Below are 19,033 nucleotides of genomic sequence, written 5' to 3' on the forward strand. Positions count from 1 at the left end.
GTTTCCGTTTATTTTTGCATATTTTTATGTATTTTGTGTTGTGAAGTGTTTTGTCATTATTGATGCCTAAGATGATCTTTATTTAGTTGAACATTGGTTGTTGCTCTAAAATACTGATAAACTTGTTTTTATATGCCATTCCCTGCCTAATTGTAACTTTAGCTTTAAGCAAACTACAGTTGACAAATCAGAAAAGTTGGATAAGCTTCTAATTTTATTTTTTAATCGGACTTTTCATCTCAATATTGTCATCTCTATTAAAAATTGGCAGAATGTTATGTTAGTAATTAAAGTTGATAAACTGGATATAGCCTATATAGGTGATGCATTTCATTATCCTTTGAATGAAAGTTTATCAGTGTTTTTGAATCTATTGGAAAAAACTAAATTCCCATACATTGGCTAGAGATGTATTCTAAGAATCTAAGACTCTAAAAAGATTTTAACGGTCCTTTGTACGATTGTTTCGAATTGCTGTGAGTTTGGCGAAAAAATCTAACAATCTCTAGGGTTTGATTTCTTATTTTCTTTTCTTCCTTCTGACACCTTCATCTTTTGTATATTTTTCTTCCATAAAGATGATAAGTTTCTTTAAATTCTTGTGTAATTCTAAAGTGGTGCAACATGGGATGATGATCATTCAGAATCTGTACTAAACAGGTAGGTCAAGGACAGAGAAGCTCTTACAAGTTTAAGTGTACCATTTTGCAGGTGCCAAAATTAATTATAAAGGTTAGAATTGATTCTACGTAGAATTGATTTTGCCTCAAGAATTGAATCTAACTTGAAGCTAGAATTTGTAGCTTTGACTCCAAATATGATTTTTACACTCAAATTTATTGTTCAACTCAATTTTACGGATATGTGTACCTATTACTGAAGAATTTTAACCACTATAAATAGTATCCTAACATTTTTGTTTTTGACACAAAATAGTATCCAAACATAAACCACTTTATATTAACTCATTTTTAACTAAAATAAATAATTCAAAATCAACGTTTGTCACCACATAACCAAATACTACACACTTAAGTTAATCTCAAGTAATTCTTAATTACTAGCTAACAAATTAATGGTTACATAAGTGGAAGCTGAATTTGAGGATATACAATGCATTACTATTACTTGCTATCGATGAGCTTGCTAATCCTGTTTGCCCTATTCCTACATATATAAATTTTAGTGTCCAAAAGATTTCATAATTTTCATGGACTTGGAGCATGTTTGGATTGGCTTATTTGAGTTTATCTACTGACATAAGTTTTGCGAGATTGTTTGGGAGAACTTATGAAAACAACTAATGATGATTTTCATAAGTTTTATTCAACTTATTTTTGTAAGTTCTTTAGTATAGCTTATCTAATCTTAGACATAAGTGCTTATCATGATATAAGCTGCAAATAAGTTGTTTATCCAAACTTTGAAGCTTTTTCAGTCTATATTCTATGTTCCTAAAAATAACTGAAAGTGCTTATCATGATATAAGCTGCAAATAAGTTGTTTATCCAAACTTTGAAGCTTTTTCATTCTATATTCTATGTTCCTAAAAATAACTGAAAAACCAATATTTCAGTCATAAATTTGGGATGATTATGACTTTGAATGGTAATGTGTAGCTAGCTAGCAATAATCAAATTATGATCCTAAACAATGTTGATAATATAATTATATATTATAAACAATATTCATCTCTAGAGTGTTTGTACCTTCAAGAGAAGTTCAACAAGTGTAGCCACCGAGAATTAACCGGAAGCTTCCGTCAACCTCCGCAACCGTAAATTCCGTGGAACCATCGCGAAAGTCACCGCAGCAACTTCGGAAAGGAACGTAGTGTTTAAGTGAGGTCATTTTGGGCCAAGCCTAATACGGCCCAAATATGCTACTGAATCTGGAAAGAAAAAAAAATAGTCATTTTAGTCCTCAATGTGCAATTCGCTGTCATTTTGGTCCCTCCTTGAGGAAAAAATATTGTATAGTCCTGGAATCTGCATTCTGTTAGTCAGTTTAGTCAGTGCTGTTAAGTTTGGTCGTTAACTCAACAAAAAAGCTGACATGACATTTTAACAGCAGGGACCAAACTGACTAACGGAATGCAGATTTAGGGACTATTCAATAGTTTTTCTTCAGTGAGAGACCAAAATGACAGGGAATTGCACATTGAGGGACTAAGACTACTTCCCCGAAAAAAAATCTCCCACCCTACATTTATAACTTCTTCACCCCTACAAACAAAAATAATTTTCAATTTTATCCTTTTAAAGTTTGACTTAACCTCCACAAACAATATTCTGGTATGCAAAAGTTTTCGGTAGATAAAATTACAAACCGTAATATTTGGTAAAACATTTCTGATAGCCAGAAGTTTTCTGCATATTTTCAATTTAGCCACGGTTATTTTCAATTTAGCAATATTTTTTTGTAAGCAAAAATAATCCGGTAGCTAAAATTGCATTCCGGGTCACTTAAGAAAAAAATTTCGAAAACTGAAATACAAATTTACAAACCATAACACTTTGCAAATGATTTCCGAAAATATTAGCCACAGTCAAATCATGGCTAAACTGAAAATCTGCATAAAACTATTGGCTATCAGTCACAGTTTAACATTATTTATATTTTAAACATTTTGACGGTACATGTTCCAAAATTATTATTTCACTTTTAGTATTCTTAATTATTGCTTCAAAACATTATTTAGCATTTTTCTTAAAATAAATGAATAGTTTGTACAAGTGAAGCTTCTTTTTTTTTTGACACATATGTACAAGTGAAGCTAGATTGTTAATGTTTCCACAATGTCAGGGTCTAGATTGTATTAAGAAAATGCAAGTTTAAACTTCGTAATTTTAAAACAGCTCTACTAAACTTTAAGGTCTGTTTGGTTATATGAAAAGAAAGTGAGAGCAAAGAAAATTATGCAACCAATATATGAATTTAGACTAACTTTAGTTCAAGTTCATTCATTAGGTTGCGTAATTTTCTTTCTCTCACTTTCTTTCCATCCTACCAAAAGGAATCATGCTCCGTTTGGTTGAGCGGAAAGAAAGAGAAAGAAAAGAAAATTACATATTTCAATGCATGAACTCAATCAAATGGACCGTAAGTGACGCCGACCACAAAATCATGTCACATTTTTCTTTGACAGAACAAAATCTTCTCAGATATGATGATTGGCCTTTTCCAACACATAGATTTGGACCACATCCTTCTAATTAAATTAATTTCCACACAATAGTTTTTTCTTTTGCTCAATCAATTCACACCTTAAATACGCAATGGCCATAAAAAATAGGGTTGATGATCGGGCTAAAATCACCAAAATGATAAAAAAAAAATTGCAATCAGTTAATTTTCATATAATTTCAATAGTTTACATCTTTGATTTATTCGGATGTTAGGTTGCACGGGTGACAAGTAAAATGAGTCGATTGTTACGGGTTATATTAAAACAAACTTTGTTGTTACATCGAAAACTTCATTGATCTAAAAAAAATATTCTTCAATTAGTTCAATACACCATACACAACGGAACAAATGATAGAAGAACTAAATAAATAACAAAGAAAATGATATTCAGTTACTTTGTTTCAAATCTGTATATTTAAACACAATATATAATAGATAAGTAGAAGAGATAAATTAAAATAAATCTGGAATATTAAAAAAAAAATCACACTTCATTCATAACATATTACAAGCTTGTGAAATATATCATTTCCCTTCCATATAAAAAATGAATAAAAAAACAACAAAAGAAAGAGTATAAGAGATTGAGAGAGGGAGGGAGAGAGAAGGGAAAAAAAACAATTTGTGTTTTAATGGTTTTTCTTTGATTTCTTTATAGATACGTGCAAGTTTAACTATAAAAAGTGAATAATTATAAACTTATTTTAATTTTCATTGTAAAATAAACTAAAAGTATTTACTCAAATAAGTTTCATTTGCTTGTGTGTGTGAAATGTGTCAGGTTGATCTCAATTTGATTCTTGTATATTATATTTTTGGAAGAAAAAAAACGAGTTATATTTAAGCGAGATTAAGTAAAGAGAAGATAATTAGTTTCGAACCGAGTCCAAAAACCCTAAACTTTTAGCAATTGAAGGAGTATATATAGGCCTGATGGTGAGATGTTGTCATTGATGAGAGGGCAAGGTTGCAGGGTCGTCAACTCGTCATTAATGGGGAGAGTGAATTTGGGTCTTTAATGCATTGATTGACATTAGAAGGTATTGATTTCGACGACAGATGTTACGAACATTGTCTGTTTGTGTCTGTTGTGGTCTTTGGAAAGATAGACGACCGATGTGTTCCAATCTTGTTTGGCCCGAGTATTGTGAGTGTAGGTCTTGGTCCATACACTAACTTTACAAGACATATCTAAAATACAAAGTCAAAATATAGACCATTAAGTTAAAATTGAACGGCTTGATTCTACAATAGTATGAATGCACGATTGCACACAATTCATTTCCTTAAGGTCGTTTATGCCAACCTCCGCTACAGATGTTTAGGAAACATGTCTTTATAGTAACTGCTTCACACATGCATATTACATCTTTCGATCGTTTAATCATACTAAAACACCCAAAAATGTTTAAATTTAATCTTTTAAATTTGTAAATTGAATCGTCAAATCTCAAATCAGCCACTAAAATCGTCTATTGCATGATTTCTCTACTGCGAAAAATCCAGATCCATATATTTAAAACATTCACTAGAGTGAGCCCGTATCCTAGAGCTGTCAAAATGGGCTAGCTCGAATGGGCCGGCCCGCCAAGCCCGATTTTTCCCGGGCTCGGGCTTTGAAAATCCTAGCCCGAATTATTTCCGGACTTTTTAGCCCGGCCCGACAGAGCCCGATTAAAATATGGGCTAGCCCGAATGGGCCGCGGGCGGCCCGCAAGCCCGAAAAATAAAAATTAAAAAAATAAAATAAAATATAAATATAAATAATTTGTTTGGGATGATTTGAAATTATTTTGTAATATAAATTATAAAACACCGTCCGCTACTTAAGTAGCAGATGAGTAAAAATAGGGCACCCAAGAAACTCGTATGTAGCGGATGAGTAAAAATAGGACGCACGAGAAACTCGTACGTAGTGGATGAATAAAAATAGGTCGCGTGAGAAACTCATACGTAGCGGATGAGTAAAAATAGGGCGCGCGAGAAAGTCGTAGGTAGCGGATGAGTAAAAATATGACGCACGAGAAACTCGTAAGTAGCGGATGCGTAAAAATAGGGCGCGAGAAACTCGTTGGTAGTGGATGAGTAAAAATAGGGCGCGCGAGAAACTCGTACGTAGTGGATGAAGAAAAATAGGGCGCTCGAGAAACTCGTACGTAGCGGATGAGTAAAAATAGGACGTGCGAGAAAGTTGTAGGTAGCGGATGAGTAAAAATATGACGCGCGAGAAACTCGTAGGTAGTGGATGAGTAATAATAGGGTGCGCGAGAAACTCGTAGATAGGGGATGAGTAAAAATACGGCGCGGGAGAATTATTATTATTATTATTATTATTATATATATACACATATAGCGGATGAGTAAAAAATAGGACGCGCGAGAATTATTAATGCTATTTATATGGTTGAGTTTGAGCACTAGAAGTAAAAAAAAATTAAAAAAAATAAACCGGGCCGGCCCGAAAGCCCGACTACCCGTACCGTGCCGGACTCGGCACTAATTTTGGTAGCCCGTTTTTTATCCGAACTTTTTAGCCCGACCCGACAAAACCCGAAGCCCGACCGGTCTGGCCGGCCGCCCGTTTTGACAGCTCTACCGTATCCTATGCATGTTACAAAATATAATTTTTCACCCAACAACATAAATAGACAAGAATATATATTTGGTGGGTATGAAACTATGAATCCCAATGCAAATATTTGGAGCATTCTCCATCTAACGGTGGAAATTGAAGTTACATATTTAGCTTACGTGGATGTTTCATGTCCGGAATTCTCATGTGTGATTGGTCTAGTTAAAGCTAAGAGCACTCATCTTTGAATTGGGCAGAACTAAGTTACAAAACCTCTTAGCGAGTGCTCTCAAAATTTTCTTGGATGGAAGATTTGTGGGAAAATTGGATTTCTTCTTTGGTAATGAAACATTAATATTAATTATAGTTTGATAGTTTGATTATTCTATATACAATGTTGTTTTATTGCATGAATATATATGATATAATGATTGATGAGCAAAAAAAAAATGATATAATTTTTTTTTTTTGGAAGGAAATGATATAATAATGATTGATTTCTACATAGAATATAATATTTTTTTGCCCATGTGTTTAATTATAGGAAATGGGTGGTGACAAATCTCTCTCTATGGATGATGACAAGTTTCTCATAGAGAATGTTCAAGAACCAACTTTCCCTTTTGAGAATGCAAATAATTCTCAATTTTCAACCATTGTTGATAATGTTTGTGTCACCACCACAATTCATGAGAAAATGCTCAATAATAGTAATAGTTCCAACTCTCGCATTTCTCAAGAATATTATGATGCTACTAATTCAAAACAATTAGAACCTTCTCAATTCATTTTGTCTTTTGAAAACACAACTGTGGAACCTTCTCCTAATAGTGCAACATTTTTATCTATCATGGATAACAATGTGAGTGAATTACCAAAGGTAAAACAAAGAACCAAGAATCATAGAAGCTCTTCTGAAATACAAGAACATATCATAGCTGAAAGAAAAAGGAGAAAAATTATTAGTGAGAGGTTCATAGCACTTGCTGCCATCATACCTGGATTGAAGAAGGTTAGTTAATTTCTTATACAACTAACAACATCATTAATAAATGTTCAAAAGTTTGTTTCTTATATAATTTTTTAAGTTATTTCAATATCTATTAGTATTTTTTCTTCCTCTTAATTAGTTTTATAAACTTTTCTTATATACTCAGGGAAAAAATAAAACACAAGTACGCTTATTAAGAAAAACTACTACATTTAATTTTATGAGAATAAACAAAAAAAAATTCTTGAAAAAAATAAATGTTTATATTTTTCTATTATAATTTGGGACACAAAAAGAGAGATTTTTCTAACATGAATGAATATCAATTTGTACTATGTAAGCGAGGATTCAATGGGACTGCAATGTTATTTGAACCTCAAATGCGGAAAATTTATTATATGGGGATAGTGGAGAAAATTCCTCCGAAAGAGATTTGGGAATTGTCGCGGTGATTGGCGTATGACAGGGATGAAAACGAGATCTTACTCCGTCTCAAAAAATTGATAAAAACAATCTTTATTTGTATTATATGATCGAATGCCTTATTTTATTTATTTATTTTATGATTATACTTTCATTTTTTTACTACTATATAATTTATAAAAATTTGATAAAAAAGTAATGAAGGTGGAAAAACTCTCTAAAAAAAGAAAGTATGAATGGAGATAGGAAGCATCTAAGATGAAGGGAAATGGAGTGGAAAAGTACTCTCAATTCAACTCCCTCGTTCACATTCCTATGTAGCAAGAAAGTTCCAACATGATGAAAATAAAATTAAAGTTTATAAAATTAATTAAAAGGAAGAAACTTTATTTAGACAAGATATTGAAAGAACTTTAAAATCTAAAATTGTGAAAGTATGAAATAAATTTATTAATCACAAACAAATAATTATAAAAATTAATTTTTGTGAGATTATTAATCGCAGGGCTCAGGACAGAGACGTTTAACAACTCTACAAAATTTGATGTTGTCTGTGAAAACCTTACCATTAATGCGGGAATGGATTCTCTCAAGTGTGATACACTTGAGAGAATAAAGTGTAATCTAACATCATCTAAATTCATTTTCTCTAAATTTTTATATGTTTCTCTCTCTTAATCAATGGTAATAAATCACACTTTATTCTCTCAAGTGTAATTTACACTTGAGAGAATCCATTCCCCATTAATGCACATAATCTAATGTTTTGTTTTGCTTTCATGCACACACAAAAAACAACAACATGATCTGAAAAGTTCGACAAATATGTACTTTCGGCCCTCTCCACTCCACCATTATTCTGCCAAATTGTCAATTGCCCATGTGCATTCCTTTACATTATTATCAATTATCAATAGTTATCATAAAATAATGTTCAAAAATAAAATAAAATAATTATCATAAAAAATTACTATTATCAATAATTATCATTCATATGTATGAATTAACTCATTACTCATTCATACTAGAGTGTAGATATTAGGCACAACCTCAAATTTAATATGTTGGACATCGATACCGTATAAAATATAAACAAAATTTATCTTTTTAAGTTTATATATATATATATATATATATATATAATGAACTTAATTTTTATTTTCTTATCACGGAAGGAGTATGTACATTACTTTAAAAATTAATTAATACTATATGAAGTGATTAAATTTTTTATCTTTATTGTACCAACAAAATTATTATTTATCTTTAAAAAAAAAATATTTTTGTGTACACCCTAAATATAAAGTGATTCCGGGTTGTGTACATGAAAAATTTGCTCTATATAGATGAACAAAATTAGCATCACATATCTTAGAATTTGGGTTGAGAGATGAGACTAACTAACTTAATTTTACAAAATTAACTTGTAATTTTTTTTATTGTTTTATCTCATGTCTAAAATTGAAATTACTAATAACTTTTTTATCCGGTGTTTTTTTAAAAAATGCGTAACATTTTTTTTTTTGCTTAAAAATGTGTAACATTTTAATATTAAAAAGTCTTTCAAAAAAATTCAATATTATTAGTAAAAAAAAAATTAATATGAAAAAATTGATATTAAAAAGTATTTCTCTCCTTCACTTCTTCTTTATGTAAGTTTATAATTCAGTTTTTTTTTCCTTTGTATAGACAGATAAGGTCTACATACTTGGGGAAGCATTCAATTATGTAAAACAACTTCAAGAAAAAGTAAAAGAATTAGAGGATCATCAAAACAAAAGGAAAAATGATGATTCAATAATACTCATCAAGAAATATCAAGGTTGCACAATAGAGGAAAAAGGAAATTCTTGTGAAGAGAATAGTGATGAGCATAGATATTATTATTCCAAGCAAGAACTACCTAAGGTTGAAGCAAGAGTGATAGAGAAGGAAATTCTCATTGAAATCCATTGTGAGAAACAAAAGGATATTTTGGTAAAATTAATGGCATTGCTTCAAAATCTTCATCTATCACTTGCTAGTAGTAGCGTATTGCCATTTGGAACTTCCACTCTAAAAGTTACAATCGTTGCTCAGGTAATAATCAAACAATACTTTATTTGTTGTTTATTATAATTTTTTTTTTAATTCATTAAACAACTGATGTGATATATATATATATATTTTTTGATTTACTTTTTTCATAATAATAAAATTCTACTTTTTAGTACATTACATAATTGATGTATATTTAGTTTATATACTTTTGATCAGATACATCAATTATGTAATGAATTTGAAAAATAAAATTTTAGTTATATTTTATCACGGAAGAAGTAAAATATAAATCGAATATAACAATTATTTAATTAATCTAAAGAATGAATTTGAAAAATAAAATTTTAGTTATATTTTATCACGGAAGAAGTAAAATATAAATCGAATATAACAATTATTTAATTAATCTAAAGAATGAATTTTTGTCTCATTCTAATTTCAAAAACAATTTTGAAAGTCAATATTTTATAGAAAATATTCATTGCATTAGATTTTTTATTTAGTTTAAATTTTTGGTTCTTATAAGTATAAATATAATATAATTTTTTTTGTCTTTAATTTCTTTTTCTTCAGTCGGTATTTCTTTTCCTTTTTTAGTTCAAAATTTTGAATTATTTTTTACAATCATGTGTAGTATATTAAAAAAAAATCTATATTTTTATGAAAGAGAACATTATATTATTCTTAACATGTGTGCAAAAGCTTATTCACAAATAAATGTGAAGGGTACATGAATTGACTAGGCCCTTTATAGGTACTTTCATTGTGGAACTATTCTTGAGGGCCTCGAGATCCTTATCTTCTTTTTAAACGAGATTGCATATTGTCGCTCAAATAGGTGATAGAGATCCAAAAATTGAACTGATGATTTTTTTTTTGGAGAGTCACGTTAATGTTATTAGCTATACCTATTACCAACACCATATTTACAAGTCAAGTAAAAATATAAATAACAATTAAAAAATGATTTTAATATTTTTTATAAACATTATTAATTGCAATTTTATTTCTCTATTTTTATCATTTTATATATTTGGTTCATTCCATTTTAAAATCTGAAACTTTTGGTCTCTTCATCATACTTTTGAACTACAAAATTAGTGATGTTATAAGGTTCTCTTAAAAGTTGTTTCAAACAAGTTATATATAAGGCATTAAGATTCTTTGTTGTACTTATTTCACGCAGTTAATAATCTCGAGTGTAGAAACATAATCATATCACCGTGATTAATCTAGTATAATTTAATTAATAATATTTCACAATATCAATCTTAATTGTTAATATTTAATCGGACGGTCACTAGCCGTTACTGCAATAAATCTATTTCCATATACGTAAACATGTTTTAAATCAATACTCTTTTTCTGTCCTTTTTATTCATCTTTTTAGATTTATTGATCAATAATTAATATATTTGGTTATATTATAATTAAAACATTAAATATTCAATGAATATAAAAAAATAAAGTGTCTATTAAAAAAATTGGAAAAATATTTAATAGAAAGACTAAACTGACAAATTATCTTTTGCTAGCTCATGTGTGTAATTATCTTATATATTAAATAATTATATAAAAACATTATTTGACGAAATAGTAAAAATACAGACCAAATATAAGAAATTAATTAAAACTACATTTATAAACCTAAACGTGATTGTACTAGTATATTGTGCAAAAGACAAAAATGATAAATATAGACAAAAAAGATGAATATAGTAAGGCACGTAAAGGATTAGTGGCACAGTTTATTATTCATTTATCTCAATTTAAAAGTGAAAGAAAGATATTTAAAAAGTTACATTTTCTTTCCTTTGCCATTAAAAAAAACTTTCTTTCTTTCAGTTTCACCACGTGGTTATTGAAAGAAAAATTAAAAATATTTGTTTCTTATGATGTTGACGTGACAATCATGCAGATGGATGATGATTTCTGCATGAGCATGGATGATCTAGTTAAAAACTTGAGGCAATATCTCTTGGAGTCACGTGACAAACAAAATAATATTTCTTAGTGGGCCAAATAAAATTTCAAATTAATTGTTATGTTATCTTTGAAGTTTGTAGAAACTGTGTGATTGGTATTAATTTGTTTGTTTGTAATGGAATGGACAAATCTATTTTGAAAGATAGAGGTAGATGAAGATTATGGTGTGATTAATGTGTGATCTTAATTAAGATTTGGTAAGCTCCACATATAATGGTTATCTTGTGATGTTTTGTGTGGAACTTATGTCATGCTCATATTCCACCGTAGAAAGTCATGTTGAAAAATATGCTCTACCTATTGTGAACAAATTCTCCATAGTCAAAAGATTATAGGTACAAGTCTTAAGCGTGCGAAGGATTTGGCCCGGCCAACACGATAACGAATCCACGCACCAACCACATATTTAGTGAGAGAGTTACAACAAATTTAAAATCATTTATGATCTAGCAATCAAACTTTGATCATAATAGACTGAACTGAATTGGAGAACGATGACACTATGACGGCGAATCAAAGATTAAAGTCGTGCACCAACAATCACCATGGAAGGTGGTTTAAAACTACCCATATGGGTTAAAAGAGAGTAAACTCACCCATCAAAATCTAAGACGAGCTAAGAAGGTGGCACCAACGGAGGTTAAACGACCTCGGCTAGGTAAAAAGATGGTGCTGCCATGAAAGACTAGTGCACCACTGATTTCGACACCATGTAGGCTTAAATTAAGAGAGAAGAGAGCTTTCTTTGTTTAAGAGAGCATGAATAATTATTATGTATTTAATTTAAGGGTATGTTAACATTTTCCTTAATTTAATATAAGGAGCTATAATCTATGATAGAAATAACGGTATCTTGGAGATATTTCTCTAGCTATATGATCGTAATGATCATCACGATTTAGCAAGCACCCATGAACGGGTATGCATTTTGATCATTTCTTCATTAGTTTGGCTATGTGGAGTAGTTTACATCTATTGCGAAAAGGAAAAAAAAGTGGAATAGTTTACGTGGTGTTCTATCATATATTGAGGACTAGTTTAGTGTAACGAAAGTACAAAACCACACAATTTGCTACAGAAAAAAAATCACAATTATTGATATTAAAACTTTTGGCCCCATAAGTTTCAGAAACTTGCAATTTTGGCCCCTTATGTTTCAAAATAGCACTTATAGCCCCCTAAGTTTCAAAAAGTTGCGATTTTGACCCCCTAAGTTTCAGTAGTTGCGATTTTGGCCACCTATGTTTCAAAATAGCACTTTTGGCCCCTATCTTTACCCCTTTTGCAAAAGGTCAATTTTGATCGAGTCAAAGTTGATGTGGCAAGTCACTTAAGTGACTCAGCTGCCACGTCAACATTTTTTTGTCATCTTATAATTAAAAAAACTAAAAGAATAAAAAAATAAAAGGAAGAAGTCACATGCTTTAAATTTATTCTTTCACTACGTTCAAAAAATAAAATAAAATTTATTCTTTCACTAACACACATATATAATCTCAAATCCTAAAGAATTAACCAAATACTTCGTGACGTTTATTCCAAAGGATTTTTCACTATACGTAAAAAAAAAACTAATTCCAAATCCAAAAATAGGAAACAATGGAAATTGAAAACTCTTCGTGCTTTTTGTTATGTCTTTTTAATTATGTAATGACTTGATTTGTTATGTCATTTTGATTTAGAAAAGTGTCTTGAACTTCCATTTAGAAAAGTGTCTTGAACTTTCATTTTGCAAAAGGGGTAAACATAGGGGGCCAAAATTGCTATTTTGAAACATAGGAGGCCAAAATAGCAACTTTTTGAAATTTAGGGGGCCAAAAGTGCTATTTTGAAACATAGGGGGTCAAAATTGCAACTTCCTGAAACTTAGGGGGCCAAAAGTGCTATTTTGAAATATAGGGGACCAAAATCGCAACTTTCTGAAACTTAAGGGGCCAAAAGTACAATTTAGCCTAAATTAAATGGTTAAGATTTGTTAAAAAAATAATTAAATGGTTAAGATTACATATAAAAAATTAAATAAAATTGATCTTGGCCGTTAGTTTAAAATTAAATGGTGTAGCTGTAACGGTGGGAAATCTATTTCCATATATGATGAGTGAGAAAAATAAAATCGTTTACTCGATCGTAATTGCAGAAAATCGAACCGTAATTTTATCTTCCAAACTCAATGCATTACCATGAACTAACTGACGATTGATATTTTCGTGAAGAATTTTATTGATTCATTAATTATCGGTCAAAGGCATCATCTCCATCGGTCAAAGGCATCTATGTTACTATGTGCTGTATCTCATTTAATAGTACTACTACCTTAGTACTTACTGTGTTAATAGGCCTAGCTTAGCTAATAGGCGCAAGCTTTTTCCTTTTTTAGTAGTATAATATTTATTTATATTTTTACAGTTTTAATATGGATTGCAATTTATTACGATAGAAAATCATACATTTTTTCGAAGGTTTTAAATCTTAGTCGTTGATGATAGATTTGACGGTTTAGATTAAAGAAGTTTTAAAATTGCTCTAAATGATCTTGGCCATGCGTTTTAAATTGGATGGTTGCAATTTGCGGTAATTCACTACCAAATGTCCAATGGAAAAATAGTGAGTGCAATATTTAGGAAGACGCTCATAAAGCACCTCACATAAAACGTGTAACCGTCTCTTTCAACCATAATTTCATAAAAAATTCTCTTCGAAAGATCAATATCAACGAGAATCTTAGCATAATTTCTAAATGCTCCCTTCCTCGTCGGGTCGTCCAACATAATTAAAGGTATGCCATTTGCTATCTCAAACAACAAACGAGGCTTCCAATACTCTTGTGGAAGATCCAAAACACGAATTTACACCTGAATTACCCTTAACTTTAAACTAGAATAAATTTATGAGACAATATCAATTTTACTTAAGTATTTAGGTAGTAGCTAGATGTCTTGAGTTCGATCCTCAACTCAATTATAAAAAAAGGTTTTGAGTTCGATCATCAGCTCTATTCTAAAAAAAATAAATTTAAAACATGTCAAAATCATTTATGTCTTGAATCTTAATACATGTTCACCTTTAAATTGATTTTAATTTTATTTTCTTTTTGCAAACATAAGTACAATTTATTATTTTAATTTTATTTTCTATTTCAAAATCATTTATTCACCTTTCTTATTTCCATGTAACCGCAAACACAAACATGCCATGCTCTTCATGCCCATGTCCATGCGAATTTTATGGCATGCTATGACTATGAGTGTAACCGTAAATCATAAATTAACCATGAGAAAACCCTTTTACTAAAAATCACTACAAAACAAAATGAAAAACTCATAAATTAAATATTAAAAAATTAGAAAATTATCACGAAAATAGAAAGGTGCGTCCGTGCGTGTAATGCAAGCTTCTTCATAAATCACTTATCAAATCAATCACAGTAACATTTTTCATCATCACAAAAAAGGTAAAAAAAAAAATTTAAAAATCAGATTCTTCATCTTCTTCACACTCTCACATTTCTCAATTTTTTCTGATTTTCACATTTTTGCTTGCTTGAACTTGAAAATCACAATGTGTGTGTGTGATTTAGGTTTTTCTGTATTGTGTTTCTGTTTTTCTACTTACTCAGTGTGAATTATTTATTTTTTTTGGTTTTTTTTTTTTTTTAAAGAAGCAAAATGCGTGTTGGATTTAGGGTTTTTTGTTTGGATGATGCTGAGAAAGTGTGGGAAAATGGAGGAAAATTTTGTGGAAAAGTTGAGTGGTAGTTATAAGTAGCTATAGCAGCATTTTCTGGAAACTCAGGAGCTAAGAAAAGGGTTTGGAGAGTTAAAGGTGGTAGTAACTTCAAATTTCAACGGTTGGGTTTGTTTATGTATTTGTATTTTTCTTTATTTTATATTGATTTTAGAGATGTGGAATTGATTTTGACAACAAAAAAAAAGTGATTTTTAATTGAAGCTAGAATTTGGGGTTGTTAACATGTTTCGTTGCTATAATTGATTTTTGACTGAAGTGTGATTCTAACTTGAAGTTAGAATTTGGGGTTTTTAACATGTTTGGTTGTTCTCGAGTAGAATTGATTTTGACTCTAAAAGTGATTCTAACTTGAAGTTAGAATTTGGGGTTTTTGACATGTTTGGTTGCTTTTGAGTAGAATTGATTTTGACTCCAAAAGTGATACTAACAAGTTAGAGTTTGGAGCTTTTTAATTGTATAATTGATTTTTAGTCTCAGTTTTTGTTTAACTCAGTTTTACATGAATGTTTCCGAATATAAATCATTTTATCTTCAACTCATCTTTAGCAGTAATCAATTTTTTAAAAACCAATTTTTGTCACCGTTGAAGCAAATATACATTAAAAAAAAAAATCTTTCTTTCTTTTTGTGTTTGTATAAGTAAGGAAATACATCTAGCTTCCATTTTTTCCGTCACTTTAGTACAAGGAAAATTCATTGGTATTGTTAATTTTGTTTTATTTTGAGAAAAGTAGAAATGCACTGAAAGTGTTTACAAATTTTACAGTGAGAAAAGGGGAAATGCATTACTAGTTTTACAGTGAGAAAAGTGGCCTTTTGTGGCAATAGGATGAGTTCTCATTGAATATCGGTGTAAAACTAATTTACATCGACATTACATTCCCATTAAACTCTTTTGTGCGACGGAAAAATAAAGAAAACACAGAAAATATGAACACTATCGCTTCGTCGAATCAATCACAATCCCCGGCAACGGCGCCAAAAACTTGATGGATTATTTCGCAAGTGCACGAATTACCACGTAGTAATAAAAATATCGATCCACAGGGATTGTGTGATTAAACTAGTCGAAAAGTGCTCATAAACATTATGCAAGAAACACACATAAATTGGGGGTATGTTGAGTGATGAATTGTTAGAAAACGTGCTTTGATATAATGGAAAGGCGAGGTAGAATCATCGGAATCACCTAGTCTATAGCTAAACCACATGCAATCTACTATATCATAGGAATCTACTCAAGTGTTCACAACTAGATCGACAAATTAGTGAATCGCAATCTCTTGTCAAAATCCACTCTATTCGTTGTCGATACTCCCCCGATCTCTCGGGCGGAAGCTACCTACAACGAATGATATGAAAGCGCGTCAATCGTTCGCTACACTCTATGCCTCAATCTCTCGACTGGAGACACTCGAGTGCTCAATGCAATTCAGTTCAGAAATTAAATCAATACTCTCGCACGTGACTTAACTCGAAATCATTACAACACTAATGAAGGATTATAAAGCATTAAGCATCGAATTGCATTAAATCAACACTATGAAAAGAGTAGATTCTTACACATATAGCAGATTACAACTGATTCATCTACATCCTAGACTATCCTAGATCCTACCTCCAAAGAAGCTTAGCTCCTCATCTTCCTTTGTTCGCTTCCGAGCTTCAACGTCATGGCTTGTGAATCCATGCTATCGATGTGCTTGGAGCTATCCTCTGGAGTCTTGAATCTCAATCTTGAAGTTTCCAAACCCAGAATGTAGATCAAAATTGCAGAATTTTCCAACCGGAAAACAGAATTATGCAGAAACTATATATACAGAATGCAACCACGCCGCGCGCCAGATCTATCACGCCGCTCGTGGTTGCAGATCCATCAACTACGCCGCGCGTGATAACGGTATCACGCGGCGCGTGATCAAGTCAGAGAGCAATCTTCTTCTTGAACAAGGCATCACGCCGCGCGTGGTCAGGCATCACGCCGCGCGTGATCAGAGTAAAAATCTTGGCTCTCTGTGAGCTCCATCACGCGGCGCATGATGGGCTACGCCCCCAACGTAGTGAAAATCCTCCATTTCCTGCAATTTTTCCTGTTTTCTTGCAAAACAAGTAATCAAGCTCATGATTAGATTTCTCTTATATTTATTGCTAAAAACCTACTAAAATGCATCTAATGTTGCTAAAATAGACCTGGATTAGAGAGTGTGACGATTTGTCATCAGGTTATATGAAAAGAAAGTGAGAGTAAAGAACCACAAAATCATGTCACATTTTTTTTTGACAGAACAAAATCTTGTCAGATATGATGATTGGCCTTTTCCAACACAGATTTGGACCACATCCTTCTAATTAAATTAATTTCCACACAATAGTTTTTTCTTTTTCTTTTGCCCAATCAATTCACACCTTAAATACGCAATGGCCATAAAAAATAGGGTTGATGATCGGGCTAAAATCACCAAAATAATAATAAAAATTACAATCAGTTAATTTGCATTTAATTTCAATAGTTTACATCTTTGATTTATTCGGATGTTAGGTTGCACGGGTGACAAGTAAAACAGGTCGATTGTTACGAGTTATATTAAAACAAACTTTGTTGTTATATCGAAAACTTCATTGATCTAAAAAAATTATTCTTCAATTAGTTCAATACACCATACACAACGGAACAAATGATAGAAGAACTAAATAAATAACAAAGAGAATGATATTCAGTTACTTTGTTTCAAATCTGTATATTTAAACACAATATATAATAGATAAGTAGAAGAGATAAATTAAAATAAATCTGGAATATTAAAAAAAAAAAATCATACTTTCATTCATAACATATTACAAGCTTGTGAAATATATCATTTCCCTTCCATATAAAAAATGAATAAAAAAACAACAAAAGAAAGAGTATAAGAGATTGAGAGAGGGAGGGAGAGAGAAGAAAAAAAAAACAATTTGTGTTTTAATGGTTTTTCTTTGATTTCTTTATAGATACGTGCAAGTTTAACTATAAAAAGTGAATAATTATAAACTTATTTTAATTTTCATTGTAAAATAAACTAAAAGTATTTACTCAAATAAGTTTCATATTTGGTTGTGTGTGTGGAATGTGTCATGTTGATCTCAGTTTGATTCTTGTATATTATATTTTTGGAAGAAAAAAAAAACGAGTTATATATAAGCGAGACTAAGTAAAGAGAAGATAATTAGTTTCGTACCGAGTCCAAAAACCCTAAACTTTTAGCAATTGAAGGAGTATATATAGGCCTGATGGTGAGATGTTGTCATTGATGAGAGGGCAAGGTCGCAAGGTCGTCAACTTGTCATTAATGGGGAGAGTGAATTTGGGTCTTTAATGCATTGATTGACATTAGAAGGTATTGATTCCGACGACAGATGTTAAGAACATTGTTTGTTCGTGTCTGTTGTGGTCTTTGGAAAGATAGACCGTTGATGTGTTCCAATCTTGTTTGGGTCGAGTATTGTGAGTGTAGGTCTTGGTCCATACACTAACTTTACAAGACACATCTAAAATACAAAGTCAAAATATAGACCATTAAATTAAAATTGAACAGCTTGATTCTACAAGAGTATGAATGCACGATTGCACACAATTCATTTCCTTAAGGTCGTTTACGCCAACCTCCGCTACGTACAGATGTTTAGGAAACATGTCTTTATAGTAACTGCTTCACACATGCATATTACATCTTTCAATCATTTAATCATACTAAAACACCCAAAAATGTTTAAATTTAATCTTTTAAATTTGTAAATTGAATCGTCAAATCTCAAATCAGCAACTAAAATTGTCTACCGCATGATTTCTCTATGGCGAAAAATCCAGGTCCATATATTTAAAACATTCACTAGAGTGAGCCCGTATCCTATGCATGTTTTCAAACAAGACAAAATATATTTTTTCACCCAACAACATAAATAGACAAGAATATATATTTGGTGGGTATGAAACTATGAATCCCAATGCAAATATTTGGAGCATTCTCCATCTAACGGTGGAAATTGAAGTTACATATTTAGCTTACGTGGATGTTTCATGTCCGGAATTCTCATGTGTGATTGGTCTA

At 30.9% G+C, this 19,033-nt stretch overlaps 1 protein-coding gene across 1 annotated transcript; it reads left to right on the top strand.

Annotated features, from left to right (window-relative positions):
* Window positions 1-5,982: 5,982 nt before the first annotated feature.
* LOC123885366 (transcription factor bHLH19-like) lies at window positions 5,983-11,403 on the top strand. The gene is made up of 4 exons (XM_045934641.1): window positions 5,983-6,101; window positions 6,306-6,773; window positions 8,865-9,254; window positions 11,134-11,403. Exons 1-4 carry the CDS (start codon window positions 6,066-6,068, stop codon window positions 11,227-11,229), a joined length of 990 nt encoding a protein of 329 aa, XP_045790597.1. The 5' UTR covers window positions 5,983-6,065; the 3' UTR covers window positions 11,230-11,403.
* The last annotated feature ends 7,630 nt before the right edge of the window (window positions 11,404-19,033 follow it).

This window comes from Trifolium pratense, linkage group LG5 (assembly GCF_020283565.1).
Source record: "Trifolium pratense cultivar HEN17-A07 linkage group LG5, ARS_RC_1.1, whole genome shotgun sequence".
Classification (NCBI taxonomy): Eukaryota; Viridiplantae; Streptophyta; class Magnoliopsida; order Fabales; family Fabaceae; genus Trifolium; species Trifolium pratense.